The sequence below is a fragment of the Myotis brandtii genome, unplaced genomic scaffold (assembly GCF_000412655.1).
Source record: "Myotis brandtii unplaced genomic scaffold, ASM41265v1 scaffold555, whole genome shotgun sequence".
NCBI classification, from domain to species: Eukaryota; Metazoa; Chordata; class Mammalia; order Chiroptera; family Vespertilionidae; genus Myotis; species Myotis brandtii.
This window is the reverse complement of record NW_005370065.1, coordinates 1,567,017-1,584,185: the sequence shown is the minus strand read 5'-3', so window position 1 is coordinate 1,584,185 and position 17,169 is coordinate 1,567,017. Positions and strand designations below refer to the sequence as shown.

At 48.1% G+C, this 17,169-nt stretch overlaps 1 protein-coding gene across 1 annotated transcript in view; it reads left to right on the top strand.

Moving 5' to 3' along the window:
• LOC102258474 (CUB and sushi domain-containing protein 2-like) overlaps positions 1–17,169 on the top strand; it is a 223,335-nt gene that overhangs the window by 100,405 nt on the left and 105,761 nt on the right. Inside the window, exons 15-17 of the mRNA XM_014549497.1 lie at positions 1,850–2,041; positions 4,771–4,909; positions 9,013–9,200. Coding sequence (XP_014404983.1) covers positions 1,850–2,041; positions 4,771–4,909; positions 9,013–9,200 — 519 coding nt within the window. The remainder of the gene's footprint in view (positions 1–1,849; positions 2,042–4,770; positions 4,910–9,012; positions 9,201–17,169) is intronic.

Sequence of the window (17,169 nt, the reverse complement as noted above, 5' to 3'; positions counted from 1 at the left end):
ATTGTGCTATGAAAAGAACAAAATGGGATAATGTGATAAAAGTGATGGAAGCGGGGGTGAAGAATGAGCCCAGAAGAAGAGGATCAAAGAGACCTGTCTGAGGAGGTGATATTGGTGCTGAAAACTGGATGACAGGATGGAGCTGGCATAGGATGTATGGCAAGATCATTCCTGGCAGAAGGACCAGCCTGTGCAAAGGCCCTGGGGCAAGTAGGGAAGGGGATTGTGCCTGCTGTGTTGGAAGAAGATTTTTACAGTTATGTCTGGAGCACAGTGATAGAAGATCACCAATGCTGTTAATAATTAAAACTGAACACAAACGAAGAATAGGTTTTAAAATGTGATCTGAACAGGGGAGGGCTTCAGATAGGGTAACATATACCAGGAGTCAAACTTTTTCTGTAATGAACCAGATAGTAAATATGTCAGGCTCTGTGGGCCATATGACATAACAATGCCGCTCTGCCATTCTAGCACATAGACAATATGTCAGCAAATGAGCATGCCTGTGTTCCAATTAAACTTCATTGACAAGAACAGGCACAGAGCCAGATCCGGCTGCAGGCCTAGTTTGCTGTATACTGTCTTAGGCGTCGCTGGGGGTCAGGTGTTAGATACTATAACTCCAGACTCTCCACACAAGCCTAGGTCTTACACTTAGTGATATGAGTGTGTACTGTTGCCCTGGGATGGCGCTTCTTGGACTTTTCCACTGAAGTCACCTAATAGAAGGGAGTAGATGCCTATTTTCAGAAGATCCGGAGGGTGTAGGAAGCAAAAATCTCTTTGCAGCTTCATGGTTTTGCTTAAAAACGAATATGAATTTTACATCCTACTCCATAATAAATTCACTTGTTTTAGTATAAAAGTTATTTTCCCCAAAATTTTAAAGAAAAACTGACCCTCCAAATAAATGAATGTTATCGATCCTGTGGCCTTCAAAACCTCTTGTCCCCGGGTCCTGCCGACCCGTCTGTGAACGGTGACATAGTGGGAACTGTGGCAGCAGCTGGCTTGTTGCAGCTGCCTCAGAATCCTTTCCCCAGACTTTCGTGTACACCATTTCCTTTGGTGCACTTTCTCCTGCTTCATTCATTCACTCACTCATTCGTTTATTCACTTATTCCTCCCTTACATCATTCATTGGGTATTCACTTAAAACGTCTGCTTTGCATTTCACTAGCTTAGGTATTAAGACTACACGCAGCTCCCAAATTTCTGAGTTTTTTGAATTTTTAATACATCTCAGTTACTAATGCTTGTTTTGACCTCTGCTTTGTTACAAACATTGGATTTATCTTTAGTTCCAGTCTGATGAGTCTTTGGTTGTTTGCCACACAAGAGAGAATATGGGTTTCACCCGCCTGAGTAATTCCCTGCATCTTCGCAGCCACTGCTCAGCGCTCGGACGGCCGACCCCAGGACTCCTTTGCAGGCCCTGCTGATTGAATTTGGAGTTTATACTTAATTATCTTGTCACTCCCTTATACAGATCATGTTACCTACATTAGACAAGATTGCAAAGCTTAGCTCTGTAACAGTCTCATATCGGTAAATCAAGCTGAACTCAGTTCTACAATCATAGCAGCGCCATCATGCTTAACTCAGTTTCTTAGGACAGGATGACAGGGATGGTGAAGATGTTGGGAGAATTGGTGGCAGTGGCAGTGGCAGAGGGAGCGGAAGTAATGGGGGTGAGAACGGAGATGGTGGCTCTATTGGGAGGTGTCGGAGATCACGCAGGGGCCCAGCTGATGGACGTGGTAATGTCAGTGAGGGGGGTGCACTGGGAGCCTCGTGTGGCTGACACCTAGGCAACCCCACCTCCTCTTCTGTTTTCTTGTCCCAGTGTCCACAGCCACGTCCTGCAATGACCCTGGAGTCCCACAGAACGGGAGCCGGAGTGGTGACAGTTGGGAAGCTGGTGACTCCACGGTGTTCCAGTGTGACCCTGGCTACGCCCTGCAGGGCAGCGCAGAGATCAGCTGCGTGAAGATCGAGAACAGATTCTTCTGGCAGCCCAGCCCGCCAACATGCATCGGTACAGAGCAGCACAGCGCGAGCCCTGCCCTCTGGCCCCAGCACGTGGGGGCTCCAGACCCCCTGTCCACATACGTGGCAGCTGCACCTTGAGTCTGGCCAGGAGACTCAGAACAGCCCAAAGTTGCAGAAAACCCAAAGTTTGCTTTTCATGCACATGTGCGTGTGTGTGCACACGCGCACATACACACACAGACACCACATTCTTCACTCTATAAAATGGTCCCAAAGGTTCCTAAGCCAGGTGTGTCTTCCCCTTTTCTCCTGGCCCAGGATGTATAGGTTGGAAGGGGACAGTGGTCACGTTGGGTGGTAGGTCAGCAGGTTCTGAAATGACCCTCCCATTACCCAAAGCTCTAGAAGGACACCCCCAGGCTTGGGTGTGAAGGAAGGAACCCTGCTCCTCCTCCTCCCAAGGTCACTGTTGGTCACCTGGGTGTTGGTTCTCCGGATCTGCCCTTAGTCTTAAAATCTCCCCATTGGACGGAGGACAAATTGGAGGCTCTGAGACATGTCCAAGGTCATGCAGCTTGTAGGGGTTGGGCTGGAATAACCCTGCTCCCTAGCATAGCAACTGGAGACTGGGGGGAGGAGGGAGTTTGGAAGGAGAGAGGAACAGGAAAGGAGAGAGAGAGACAAACATCCCAGTGTTCACTTCCGCTCAGCTCTTTTACTCAGGCAAGGTACTGAATGTGTTTCTGTGTCAGCAATGGGTGCTAGAGGGGAACCAGTAGCCACTGAGCCCTACTGTGTGCCAGCCCCATACTGGACATTTATTTCTACAACCTCATTTCGCTTTCCCGGCAGCTCTCCGTAATGAGTGCCATTCCCTCATTTTACAGTTGAGGAACCTGAAACTTGGACACATTTGGATATCTTGTCCCAAATCACAGAGCCAGGACATGGCAGGGCCACTCTCTGTGAACAGGACAGTGTGGTCTTGCCTTGTTCAATGCAGTTTTACTCTGGTCTGTCCCATTCATCTAACCCTCTTCTCTAGAGAAGGCTCAGTGGAGAGGAAGTGTGGGAGATACAAGGCAGACCTGACTCGAGGAAGCATCCTCACTCACAGAAGCTCTTGTGCCTGGGGCCTGTGCCTGCCCACCCGTGGGGAGGGACGCCCCTCTCTCCTCCCACTGCCATCAGCAGTTCCAAGGTGGTAGAGCCGGTTGATGGACTCTGGAGCCAGACACGCGCGGGTTTGAGTCTCAGAGTGACTCTGGGCGAGCAACTTAAGCTCTGAGCCTCGGTTCCTCCTTTCTAACTCAGGAAGGATAGTCCATAGCTCACTGAGTTTCTATGGGACATAAATGAGATAAGGCAGCTACAATGCTATAGCTCATGCCTGACATTTAATAGGTGCCCACTTGAGTGTTTCTGGTACTCAAGTTGGTGTTTGAGATATATTTCCCATGGAAAAAAACACACTACTCATGACCACTCAGGTTTGCTGTTCAACCATGTTAGGACTTTTATGGCCCGGCTTGAAGACCTACCATTTTTAAAGAGACCCTGTGGAGGGTTGCTCCAGCCCTTTAAGCATTGCTCTGAGTAAAAGCTGCACCACGAGGCAATAAATATTGCTCATCTCTGCGACAGGCCAGCGGCTGCTGTTCAGTTCAGCCTTGGATACAGCCTTGGCTCCCAACCCATGTCCAGTCTTGGATTTTCTGGCTTCCTCTTTGCATGGCTCTCCATGCTCCTATGGGCTCACTATTTGCCTGTTTCGCTGCCAATCTCTGATGGTGCATCGTAAGCCACAGTTATAGTCTTGGCCATCTTTTCCTGTTAATGACCCCATACACTTCCCAGCCTCCACTTGACCAAACCCTCATGCTGCAGGGCAATAGCCCAGCCAACTAGTGCAGAACCTGGCTCAGGATCTGGGAAGGGCCAGGGGGACTCTGGGTGAGCAGCCTGCTGTATCGCTGGCCACCTTCCCTCTCCTGCCAGCTGGGAAGGCCCGTCATCTCAGGAGGGAAACCACCGTGGACTGATGGGGATTTGTAGTATCTCCATACAACTGAGGCGTACATGTTCTCTTGGAGAAGGTCTTTTGGAAAATTGGACGGATCTGCAGCCCCAAGCAGGTGCCAAGAGCGCTGGCAGTGTAGGAGGCTGGTGGGCTTGGCAGGTGAATATGGTAATGTTTGCCACTCCTGACCAACTGCACCAGGACTCTCGGTAAATATGCACAGTGCCCACCTCGCCTAGAAAGTGGATGTGAGGCAGCAAGCAGAGAGCAGGTGTTGGGTCTGTAAGACGCATGATGGCTCCAGGTACTGGCTGCTTATGGTAAGCCAGATACTTTCCGACATCAAAATCTTTGCAGCCACCCCATGAAGGCAGTATTGTCTCTCTTTGCAATAGAAAGACACTGAGGTCCAGAGAGGTTAGGTCAGTTCTCTGACGTCATACAGCCAGGAGCGGGCAGAGTCACGGATTTTGTTTTTGAGTCATTCCTTCAAGTGAAATTAGCCATTGAGAAATGAATGGCTCCGTGGCATTTAGTGCATTCGCAGTGTTGCGCAACCACCGCCTCTAGTTCCAAAACATTCCATCCCTTCCAGGGGAAACCTCGGACCCATTACACTCCACCCTCCCCTTGGCCTCCAGAGCCAGGTGTCAACTCAGGTGTATTAGACTCAGTCCTTCCTCTTCTGTGCCTACAAACACCCATTGAATCGGACCTGGTGAAGGGGGCGTCTTACCCTTGTCTTCTCTCCTCAGCTCCCTGTGGGGGAGACTTGACGGGACCCTCGGGAGTCATCCTGTCTCCAAATTACCCAGAGCCCTACCCGCCGGGCAAGGAGTGTGACTGGAAGGTGACCGTCTCGCCAGACTACGTCATCGCCCTGGTATTTAACATGTATGTACCTTTCCCTGGGAGGGAGACGAAGGGTTCAGAGCAGCTGGGGGGTTCAGACCTGGGTGTCTGGGTGAGTATACACAGGTCTGCTGTGAGTGCTCAGCCCCGGGAGGTGTAGGAGCACCAAAACGAAGAGACCCGAGCATTTACAGGAAGTCTCCTATGGGCCCAGAACGGCACTCAGTGGCTTCACATATATTCTTATTTCTTTCTTATTATTATTACTATTCTTATTATTATTGTTATTGAATTTCATGCACGGGGGTGGGGTGTCCCTCGGCCTGGCCTGTACCCTCTCCAACTGGGACCCCTCGGGGGGTGTCCGACTGCTGGTTTAGGCCCATCCCTGCGGGCCCATCTCACAATCCAGGACCCCTGGTTCCTAACCGCTCACCTGCCTGCCTGCCTGATTGCCTCTAACCACTTCTGCCTGCCAGCCTGATAGCCCCTTAACTGCTCCCCTGCTGGCTTGATTGATGCCTAACCGCTCCCCTCCTGGCCCAATCGCCCCCAACTGCCCTCCCCTGCCGGCCTGATCGCCCACAACTGCCCCTGCGGCCTGATTGCCCACAACTGCCTTCCCCTGCCACGACCCGCTTCCTCCGCTGGGACCCGCCTCCTCCACGCTGCAAAGAGCTGTGGAACCCCAGGCCTCACCACATGGAGCGGCCACTGGGCCCCACCTCCACTGTGCGCGCAGCCATCTTGTGACGACATGAGGGCGTGATGCCACCTAGGCTATCATTAGTATAGATTTTATTTTATTTTTTTAGCTCCGAAGCTGTTGAGATTCAGAAAGCAGGGCCTTGCTGGATTCACGTCTTCTGCCCTCCAGTGTTTTCTCCCCTGCTCTCACCCAGCTCATTCCAGCTCGCTCCCCAGCTTACGAACAGGCTCAGGTTTTTCTCAGATGCACCCCTATGTAGCTCCCCCACGATCTCCTTTATTCCTTTCAGAGGCAAGCTCTTCTAAAGAGTTGTCTCTGCTTTTCTCTCCTCCCTCCCCTCCTTTCACAGAGAACCACTGAGAGCTGGTCTCTGCCCATGGGTCCGCTGGCAACTCCTCTGATAAGACACCGGCGAACTCCTGGTTGCTAAACAAAGTGGAACTGTCCATGTTTTATCCCCAGCACCTCTTGATCGCTCCCTCAGTCCCTACTCTGCTTCTTCCCCTTGGGTTTCATGAAGTTCCCCCTCCCTTCCGGTTCTCCAGCTTCTTATGTGAGTGCACCACTTCCCCTTCATGACCCTCTTCCTTGGCCAGGCAATGTCTCAAGCCGTTTCTCTTCTCATCCACACCTCCTTCCTAGACAAGCTCATCTACTCCCAGGGCTTTCCTCTTAGAAACTGCCAACTCCCCTCTGCTACCCCCACCCCCACCCCCACCCAGACATCCTGCTGAGCTGTAGGCTCAGATATCCAGCTGTTGGCTGCCTCTGGTGCTGCAGGAGCTAGGCTGCAACACATAAGCATCTTGCTCCTCCCCAGACAAGCTCCATTCTGAACACGGGATTGGCACCCTCATCCCTTCACTGCTTCTTTTATGAGTGACCAAGGTGTGGAGCCTCTGCTGCCTTAACACACCTCCTGTTTTCCCCTCTGGTGCATCCTCCCAGCTGCTGCCCTGGTTGAAGCCTTGTTATTTCCCATCTAAATTACAATTATAGTATCCTAAGGGGTTCCTCTGCCCCCATTTTGCCTCCATGCCAGTCTCTTCTTTAGCTAGCCGCAGAGTGGTCTTGTCTATGAAAATGCTACAGTAACCACCCTGTTTTCCATTTTAATGTATGGTAATACTTCTTAGCAATCAGGAATGAACTACTGATGCATGCAGTGTGGGTGAATCTCAGAGCACACTGAGCAAAAGGAGTCAGACACACACAAAAGTACATAATGAATGATTCCACTTACATAAAGTTTTAGGTTTGGCAAAACTTGATATGCATGTGTCAAAGCTGGTAAGAGATGATCATTTCATGATGTGTAAATTACATTTAATTTTAAGAAAAGAAACAATAAATAGATCCTTTATTTTGAAATCCTTCACAGCTCCCTTTCCCCTATAAATTAAAGTCCAAACTTGAATTTCATTCTAAGCAATCTGGTCGCTGCCTGCCTCTCTATTCAGTGCCCCCACCGCAGTAGAACCCCACCCATCCCGATCCCTGGGCTCCAGCCAGACTGAAGTGCCAGCAGTCTCCAAGCCTCTGCCTCTCCCTTCACAGCGGCGTCCTTTTCAACCGCTGAGGGTCTTTTCATCTCCCTAGGCTCGGCGCCAGCTTGGCCTTCACAAAAGCTTCATTTTCTCCTCCCGGGGAACTTTGTGTTGTGACCCCATACACCTGTACAGACTACAGACTTTGCTGTATCATCTTCACATCCATCGCTTCCTTCAGCCCCCGCCCCATCTGGAAGAAGGGGTGGTGTCTGACATATCCCATGTCCCGGGCGCCTTGTACAGTGCCCGATGTAGGAGGGTACTCAGATAAAATCAAATGATTGAAGGAAGGCAGGGACAGAAGAAGGTAATTAGGAAGTGGTGGAGCCATAATCTGTGACCAAGACTGAGCAAGTCCCTCCCTTGGTGATTTTAGAAGAGCAGGTGGATAGCAGCTGAATTATGGTGCAAGAAGACCATCCCACCCAGCAGTGGTGGGGACCCTGCAGCTGACCCAGTGTGGGAGGGTGCCATGTAGGAAGGAAGTCATGCATGTCTGGCTCTACCCCTCATCCCCTCTCTCTGCTGGCCCTACCCCTCTGACCGAGAGTTGCCATCGCCCTGCCCTCCACCACACGTCTCAACCGAAGGGTGGGACGGCATGGCATTCTCAGTTCTGCCAAATGGAGTATCTGAGTATCCCAGCCTGTGGCCGGGCTATGGCTGAGATTGCATCAGAAATCTGTTCTCTGCACACTCACTTCCTCTTATTCTGTTGTTTTCACCTTTGCATGCTCAATTAGTTCCAATTGCCTTTGCTGGATATATACCGAACAGTGGAATTATAGCATCATAGGGCATATATTCAGATCTAGTAGGTATCGTGAAACACTTTCCAAAGTGGTTGATCCCAGTGGCTCCACAGTCTTGCCAGTCCCTGGTGTTTTCCATCATTTTCACTCTCTCCATCCCAGTGGGATAGATTACATTCAGGAACTCTAATATTCCATTTACTAAACTAAGACAGTTTTTAAAATAGATTTTTTTTTCCTCACACTATAGTCAGGATTGCTAAGAAAGAGGCACAGCTGTGGGTGCCAGGAGTGGGGTGGTAGCAAGTCCTTGGGAGAGCGAGAGCTGGCTCAGGGACACAGGAATGAAGCTAGGCTCCTGCTGGGGACAGGCCCTTGCTGCCTGGGAATGGCTCCCAGGACAGCTCTTTCCCTCTTGGGAAAGAACATGCAGAGTAGCCCAGAAGCAGGGAGGGGACCTGGGCTCTGGACCTGCTCCAGCTGACTCCTGGGTGTGGAGAGTTGGTAACTCATTTTCCCTTCTGTGCGTAATATAGTGAGTATGGACAATATTGTTTTATAATCACCAAACTCGTTAAAAGACTCGATCTCAATTATTCCAGCCACTAAAAAGAAATGATAATTATGTGAGGTGATAGAGGTGCTAATTATTACTACAATGGCAATCATATTGCATATGTAAATGTATCTAGTCAACTTGTTGTATGCCTTAAACTTACACAGCAGTGTATGTCAAATACATTTCAATTAAAAAATATTTTTTAAAAAGAGGATGTTCCGTTTCAGCTCCAGCTTTCTGAATGCTGACTCTGGAATCTGCCTCCTCTGCCCAAGCCTGCTTTTTCCATCTTCTCCACTCACTGGGAGGTGGCTGGGGCCTCATCCTTCCCTGCCCCACCAGGAAGTCTCGGGGTTGGGTGCCCGTGGGTGGAGGCCGTGCTGTCTGGGAGGCCTGGAACCAATCCCCCACAGTTACCAAGGGACAGTAGTGTTGCGATAAGCATGTAGTTTGTCTTTTATTCTATGATATGACATACAGTAATGAAATTTTAGATGTTAAACCAACTTTGGTTGTGCCCAGTACGAGCTCTGTTTGACCTTGGTGGGGTGGGGTGGGATGTTTTTGTTCCCCAGCTTTAACCTGGAGCCTGGCTATGACTTCCTTCACGTCTACGACGGGCGGGACTCTCTGAGCCCTCTCATAGGGAGCTTCTACGGCTCCCAGCTCCCCAGCCGCATTGAGAGCAGCAGCAACAGCCTCTTCCTCGCCTTCCGCAGCGACGCATCCGTGAGCAATGTTGGCTTCGTCATCGACTACACAGGTAAGGGCGCTGCTGGCAGAGATGACTGAGGGCAGGGCCCAGCAGACCTGCCAGAGGGAAAGCCTAGGGCAGGGGGAAGAGCAATGGGCTGATCACCACACAGCCGCGCTGCCACCTGCAGAACACCTGCCTCCCCTGTGGCCCTCCAGGTGGCTTAGCCTTTCGCACCCATTTGCCCCAGGCCTGGGAGAAAAGAGGCCAGCATTCTTTTTACACCTCATTTCTATTTTCACATCATTCCTCCCCTTTTCTCATTTTTTTTTCTATGAGGATCTTTCGTGGCTCTTCAATCCCACAACCTCAGCCCACACATGCCCACTAACCTCTTCCTGGTCACTCCCCTGCATTTGCTGAGGATTCTGATGTAAACCTCAATCCTCCTCTCCACCCAACAGCCTCCCACCATCCCGGATAACTTCTGTGCACATATGGACAGCTCATCCAACCCCTGGGGTCACAGTGCCTGGGCCTCTGTCCCATGGACACTCTGGCACCTTGCCATAGGCTAGACACGTTCTGATACTTCCTGGGCACATTTGGTCATCCCTCCAGATTTCCCATTCTCTTATTCTCATTGCACTTTTGGGTTAATTAAGACAAGTTCAGTAGTATAAGGGTCGAGGGCAGGGGTCAGCAAATTTTTTCTTAAAGAACCACATAGTAAGCATTTTAGGTTGTGAGCCACATCATCTCCATCACAACCGCTAAGCTCTGTCCTTGTAGCACTAAAGCAGCCGAAGACAGAATACAAAGGAATGGGTGTAACTGCTCCAATAACGTCTCCTTACAAGAACAGGCCGAGTCCCTGCCTGGTCTAGACTCTCAGATTGACTGAGCTCAGGCCTCGTGGCTACCACTTAGCAGTTGAGTGGACTTGGGCAAGTTTATTTAACCTCTTGAAAACTCCAGGTCCTCATCTATAAAATGATAGTAGAATAATTCCTATCTCACAGAAATGTAAAGATCAATGAGTTCTTGCATCAAAGCTCTTGGTTCGGTGCCTGGCACATATCAAGCATCCTATAATGTTCAAATAGGAGCAGTCATAGTTGGTCATAGTAGTAGGATGAGTTCCAGGCTCTCAAGCACTCCACTTTCTTCTCTCTTTTTGACCTTTTCTTCTTCCCTAATTATCCCAGACACCATTATCCAAATCCCAACTCTATTTCTTGCTTGATTTGTGGGCTTGGCAAGTTATTATCTCTTAGAATCCATCCCTCTTATCTCTATCTATCTAATTATGTTTCAGAAGGTTAAAATTAAAAGGTATTGCATACTTACATATTATATGTCTGAGCATAATATCCAGTATGCACTAAAGACTCTGCAGATAGAGGTGATTGATTTTGTTTGTGTAACTGTAACCCAAGTGCACCCAGGCCTCATCAGCCTGTGTGCACAAATGGACTCACGTGACCAGTTAAAAATGAAAAAAGTTTCTGGCTCCTGTCTCCGCCCCCCCCTCACTTGCATAATGTGGGACTTCAGCAACCTTTCAAAGTGCTCTCTAATTAAATATTTTTGGCAACTCCTGGGACTTTCTCATATGAGCTCACAAATAACATCAATCATAGTAATAGCCAACAGTGTCTACCAACTGCTGGCACTGTCCTGAGCACTTCACGCCCATCTATTCATCAACGTCCTCATAACTATCGATTGTCTGCAGTTTGTCAGATGCAGTTCTAGAAGACACTTGGTGCACAGATTAGAGATGTTTTGCTTGTGGTCTTCTTTCCTCGTGGGGCGGCCTGGGCCTCTCTTCCTGCAGACACCTGCCATTTGCTAACCCTCCTGGACGCAAACCCTTCTCCACAGGCTGATAGCACAGCAAACTCTGTCACAGGTGATGGAATTCTAACAGAGGACACGACTTAGCCGACTTAGACACAGCCTGTGACCCCATCGCTCCACCACCACCACCCACTGCCATATCATCATCATCATCATCATCATCATTTTTCTTCTTAGTCATCTCTCTAATCACACCCTCATCAGTACTTTCAGTTTTCCTAGCCTGAGGTCCTTCTATTGTATAAACCTTTCAAAACTGCACCCTTTGTTACACCTACACCCAAATAGCTGAGCACAGCCAGAAAAAGTCATACAAACATGGCACTTTAACCCCAACCAAGCCTTATCAGCCACCAGAGTGACTTCTGACCTGTCTCACCTGAGTCTTCTACATGATGGAGATTCTAAAATTTCACCCCAAAAGTCACCACTTTCAGCCTCCTTACAAGATGACTTCTTTTCACCATCCCTGGATATACTAAGTTACTGGTAGAAACTCCCTCCGCTTCCTCCCTAGTCACCTTGTTCAGGGTTATCTGGCTGTGGCCACCTCTCCCAGAGATCTTCTCCACTGAATCCATGGGCTAGGGCCACACCTCCAGGTCCTCTTTCCCAAAGAAGCCCTTTCCGCTTTCCTCTGTTGGACTGAAATCATATCTAGAGGGGTCCTCAGGTCCAAAACACAGCCCCAGAGAATAAGACCTACCTAGATGCCATCTAAGCCAGTGACTGAAGAAGGCCAATCACTGGGGAGAACGGAGGCACAGCCTATCCATGCCCTCTTCACCACCTTATTGTGATCTGTGGTTCCAGTACCAAGATAAATGTGTCTGTCTGTTTAGGGTGGGTGGTACCCGGTGAGACCTGGAGCTGCCTTCCGTATTCAGATTTCACATCTCCTAATATTAGTCACCCCTCTGCTATGTCTCCAGTCTCTGCTCAGGTAGCCTATTTGCTGGGACCCAGGCACCCCTGCCTTACCCTGTGGTCGCCTTTTTCCTGTCCCAGGATCCCTAGATTCCTAGAATGGGTCTACTGTGCGGCCAGATCCTATGGCCTTAACCAATGTGAGACAGAAAAGAAAAGACTATTATAAAACAAATAACTAACGGCCAAACTAATTTAAGCTAAAAGGGGTTCTAGGTTTTAATATCACAGATAACGAAAACTTACTCAAACTGAGCTCCTAAAGGGGGTGTATTTTTAGAATATGAGAGCCCCAGAATGGGAAGTGTAAGGGACTGAAATCAGGGTGGGAGAGTCAGAGGTTGGGATTACCCTCCTCTGTCTCCAGAACCCATGAGTCTCTTCCCTGCCCCTTTCTGAGTATTTGCTCCATTCTGCTCTCTCTGGAAAATAATTTTCATTGCTTCTCCATTTCCCTAAGACAATTGTGGCTGCCTCACTCTTGACTCTGAGTCACTTTCCAGTCTGCATCCAAATTCTGAGTCCCAGAGGACCATCGGGTTGACTAGGCTTACGTTAAGCATCACAGAATTGGGATTTTTCATGAGGAGCTAGGATAGATCAGGCATGTTTATTCATTTGTTCACTCAGGAAATCGTTAGTGAGAACCTACTATGTGCCATACACTGTGAGAACAGAGCAAAGCCCCTGCCTCCGGGGAGTTCACTTCCTAAACCGACAGACATTCCTAAATGAGAAGTTGGCGTTGGCAGCCCACCTAATCATAATGTAGCGATGGGTGGTTTCTTGGTGTCTCTGTTCAGTTGCTCCTGGAAAGTGGCTGTGGTGTCAGCCATTTCTAGACAGGCCTCCTGGGAGATGATTCTGGATGCAGTCACGTCATTTGTGTATTTTTTGAGACCATGCTTTGAGGCACTTCTCATCTGAATTCTGCCTCCTGGGTAGACTTTGCCCTTTGCTAGAAGAAAACAAAAGGAATGAGGAGGGTCCTTTCTTTTGGATACAGTTATTAAAAAGGAATCCCGGGAGATTACTGTCAATCTCCAGGCCAGAGAAATCGGCAGAATAGGTGGGTGGGAATCTTTATTCTCATCTTCCAGCAGGTGTGGTGGCCTCTTCCTGGGCAGGGACAGGCTAGGTATAGAGATCATTCATCCATTCATCCATTTGGTAAATGATTATTGAGCTTCTACTTCATGCCACACCCTGGGCTGGGTATGGAGGATAACCAGTGAGCAGAATGGTCACGGTTCCTACTCTGAGGGAGTGTAAAGGTGAGTGAGGGAGACAAACAATAAAGAAGCAGACAAACTAGAAGTGAGAAGCATGAGAAGTTAGGGAAGAGCAAGCTACTCTGAGGAAGAGAAACAAGGAGCCCACTTCAGAGTGGCAGTCGGTAGAGGTGAAGGCCTTGCTGAGCAGGTGACATTGAAACAGAGACCTACAGGTTGAGAAGAGCAGGGGTGAGATGGTGTTCAGACAGAGGGAAGAAGAGCTCAAAGCACTTGTTAGAGAATCTGAAATAACTCAGGGAAGGCCAAGGTGAATCAACCTGGACTGGAAGGTACTAGAAAGTACCTATTTTCTCTTTCAAGCCCTCGGAAGTGACACTGTGAGCCAAGGAGTTGCAACTAGATTTCCACACCTGCTCCCACTGTCACCACCCACTGCTGCCATGGGCCTGCCTTTCTAAATTCGAAATGGAAATCTCTTCATTTCTGCCTATTTTTAAAGTAGCACCTGTTGGGAGGAAAAATTCAAACAATACAGATGCATATAAGATGAACTCTAAAAACTTCCATCCTCTGTTACTACCACCCCCTGAGAACCATTAGTCATGGCTTGTCTCATTCCAGATAGTTTATATAAAGTAAATTCTAGACTACGGTTGGCAAACTTTTTCTGTAAAAGGCAAGATAGTAAATATTTTAGGCTTAGCAGGCCAGATGATCCCTGCTGCATCTGCTCTTCTCTGCTGCTATAATGTTAAAACAGCTGTAGACAGTATATAAACAAATGGGTGTGGCTGTGTGCCAATAAAACTTTATTTACAAAATCAGGTAGGGTGTCTGTGAATTGTAGCTTGCTGATTTCAGTTCTATATAAATGGAATCACACCATGTGTACTAATCTGTAATATGGGTGGGGTTGTTTTGGGGGGTTTGTTGTTGTTTTTTTTGCTTTGTTTTGTTCTTTACCCAGCAATATAGCCCTTGGACATCTTTCCATATCAGTATTCAAAGATTTCCACTATTCTTTTTAAAGGCTGCTTGTATTTCAGTGGATGGCTCTAATTCGACCTTTTTAAATAGTTCTGTATTAGTTGAGGGTTTGGGTGGTTGTTTTTTGTTTGTTTGTTTGTTTGTTTGTTTGTTTCTATTACAGCATTTAGAAATGCCCCTTTTCTATTAGGATAAAAAGAAGCTGGTTCTTATAATTTCCCCCTTTGGGGGGAGGGGGAGCTGGGTATTATTTATTATCATCATGATGTTTTAGTCATTTCGTTTTATCATTTACAGCTGAGCTCTGGTTTGGCAGACCGAAGACCGAATTTTGGTCTTAATTCTGCCTATTAACAGTTGAATGACTTGAAAGACTTAGTTAACCTGTCTGATCACCACATTCCTCATTTATAACCTGGACAGCAGTGTACCTGGCCCTGCCCACTTCAGAGGCCACTTTGATGTACAAATGCGATAACAGGTTGGAGAGTACTTTGAAAATTACAAAGTGATATTCCTATGTAAGAAGCTATCATCATTATCATTATCCTAATCATTATTATTAACATGATAATGATGCAAGGATGAGCTCTTCTGGCTCTGACATGTGACTATAGAATAGAGTCTGTAGTTGGAATCATTGATTCTCCAAGCCCTGAGGTGTTCAGCCAATCAATTCAGCATCCATTTGTTAAGCCTCTATTATGTGTCAGATATGGCCAGCCCTAGCACCAAGTTCTGTGCTAGTTGCCGGGATTCAGAGAAGAATAGGTGATGGCCTCTGTCCTCTATGAGTTCAGAACCTACTGAAAAGAAACTTTACCCAAATTACAAGATAGTGCCATGCACGCTAGGTCAAGAGAAGAAAACTAGGATTCTGCCAGAGAGAAGACAGAGTTGAGAAATGTGCTCAAGAGAGGGTGGCATTGAAAAGTGCAGGATTTGCCTACAGAGGAGGGAGGAAAGGACTTGTGAACACAGTGTCTAGTTCTGGGGCCCAGTGCCAGCGCAGCAGTTACCTAAAAGCACAGTTGCTGTTACGAGGTAGAAGTTTACTTCCTGTAAAAGAAGTCTGGCGACTGTCATCGAGGCTAGTGAAGTGGCTCCACCTAGGTTCCTTTGTCTGCTCTACAACCCTAGTGCATGGCTTCAATCCCAAGGTTACCTCGGGGTCCAAGGTGGCTGCGACTGGAGTTCCAACCATGATGTCTGAGTTCCAGACTGAGGGGTGGAGGAAGGAAAGGAAGAGGGAAGGACCAAAGAGCGTTCTCTCAGCTGTCACCTTCCCTTAAGCAGCCTTTCTAGAAACCCCACACTTATCCTCTTAAGAACACTATATATTGAGTGCCTACCATGTGCCAGGCACTGGACTACAGCAGTGATCAAAACTGAAAAACCATCCTTGTAAAACCTACATTCTAATGGGGGGAGAGAGAGAGAAATGAGGTAAGCATATGGTACATGAGGCAGTATTGATCAGAGGAAAACAGCAGAGAAGGATGACGGGGAGTGTGGGGAAAGGAATATTGAAATTTTAAATAGCGAGTCAGGAAGGTGTCACTCTCCACGATGATTTCCAGTCCTAGAGTTCCAGCCAAATTCAGAAGACATTGAGTTAAATCCTCAAAGAGGTGAGAGAAGTAGCCATGTGGATGGGGGAACATTCTGAACACAGAGGCCAATGTGGTTGGAGCAAAGTTAGAAAAGAAACAATAGGAGTTTAGGAGGTCATAGAGGGGAGGATTGGAGGCAGAAACTGCAGGGGTTTGTAGGCCTGTAGGCTTTTGGCTTTTCCTCTTAGTGAGACAGTAGAATATAGTATTATTTGACCTGACTGTGTTTATGTCTCTTTGGCCAGACCTAGCTGTCCAGGAGGCTGGAAAGTGTATATTTTAGCTGGTGCCATGATTCTCTGCATAAAACCTGGGTTCCTTTGTTTAAGGATGAAGATGGGGAATAGATATTGGATGCCACACCTAGTTTTGCTTCTAATGAGCTATGTGGATTTGATCCCAAGTTACTTAATTTCTCTGAACTTTAAATAAGATTTGACCCACTTTGAATTTATAAGAAGGACAGATGAAATATAAGATCTGGGGACAGTTCTCTATCTCTGTGATTTGCATATGAGTCAGGCAATGGCCAGTTGTATTCTTGCCAGAGCCACCAAGTTTAGGGGGAGGACAGATTTGGTGTGGGAGTCAAAGGGACACATCACAGGGCACCTGAAGAAACCACTGAGGGGTCCTCTACTAGGTGAGAGACAATAATCTGGGTCCCACTTGAGTGTGAATTTACTGGTATATCTGGGACTGCTCCACCCCCTGATATGGGCAAAGACCAAGAGTTGGGCCCTCATAAGGGCTCCAGTGCAAGAGTGGTTAGACTCAACAGGAACATAGACTCTCAGAGCCCCATTCCATCAGTCAGCAGGCTGATTGGCAGCTGAACATGCTAAAGCCATCGATGCCACTTGTATAAGTAGCTTACAAGGCACCAGGTGACAATGACAGCCATCAGCCAATTTCCTCTTGAGCCATTCATCTCTGAACTCTGATCCTTTTTATTCTGTTTCTTTCCTCCTCAAATCTCTTTCAATTTCTGAGTCCTCCTGCAAGGACTGTTGGCACCTCTTTGTGAGCCCCTATCTCTAGACCTCTTGGTAGCATAGTCTCCTGATAGCAGTTGCATTTCCCTGCTACTGCCCAGCCTCCGTTGTGTCCTGACACTGCCCAGCCCTGATGACAGGCCTTTTGACCATCAGTGGTCCTGGAACAAGGACAATGAGGAGAAGCAGTAGTGCACGGACGTGAATGTGGCTCAGGATTTCCAGCTGACGGCAGGGAGGCTGTGGAGATTCGGGGCCCTGGCTAATCCTGTAATTGCTCGGGCAGCATCAGGTTCACTTTGGTCCAGTGCAAGGGGCAGAGTGGGTGCCTTTAGGCACATTGTGGTATGCCTGATTGGAAAGACATACAAGCACAGTAGCCAAATGGGAAATACTGTCTTAATGAACTAGCCAGCAC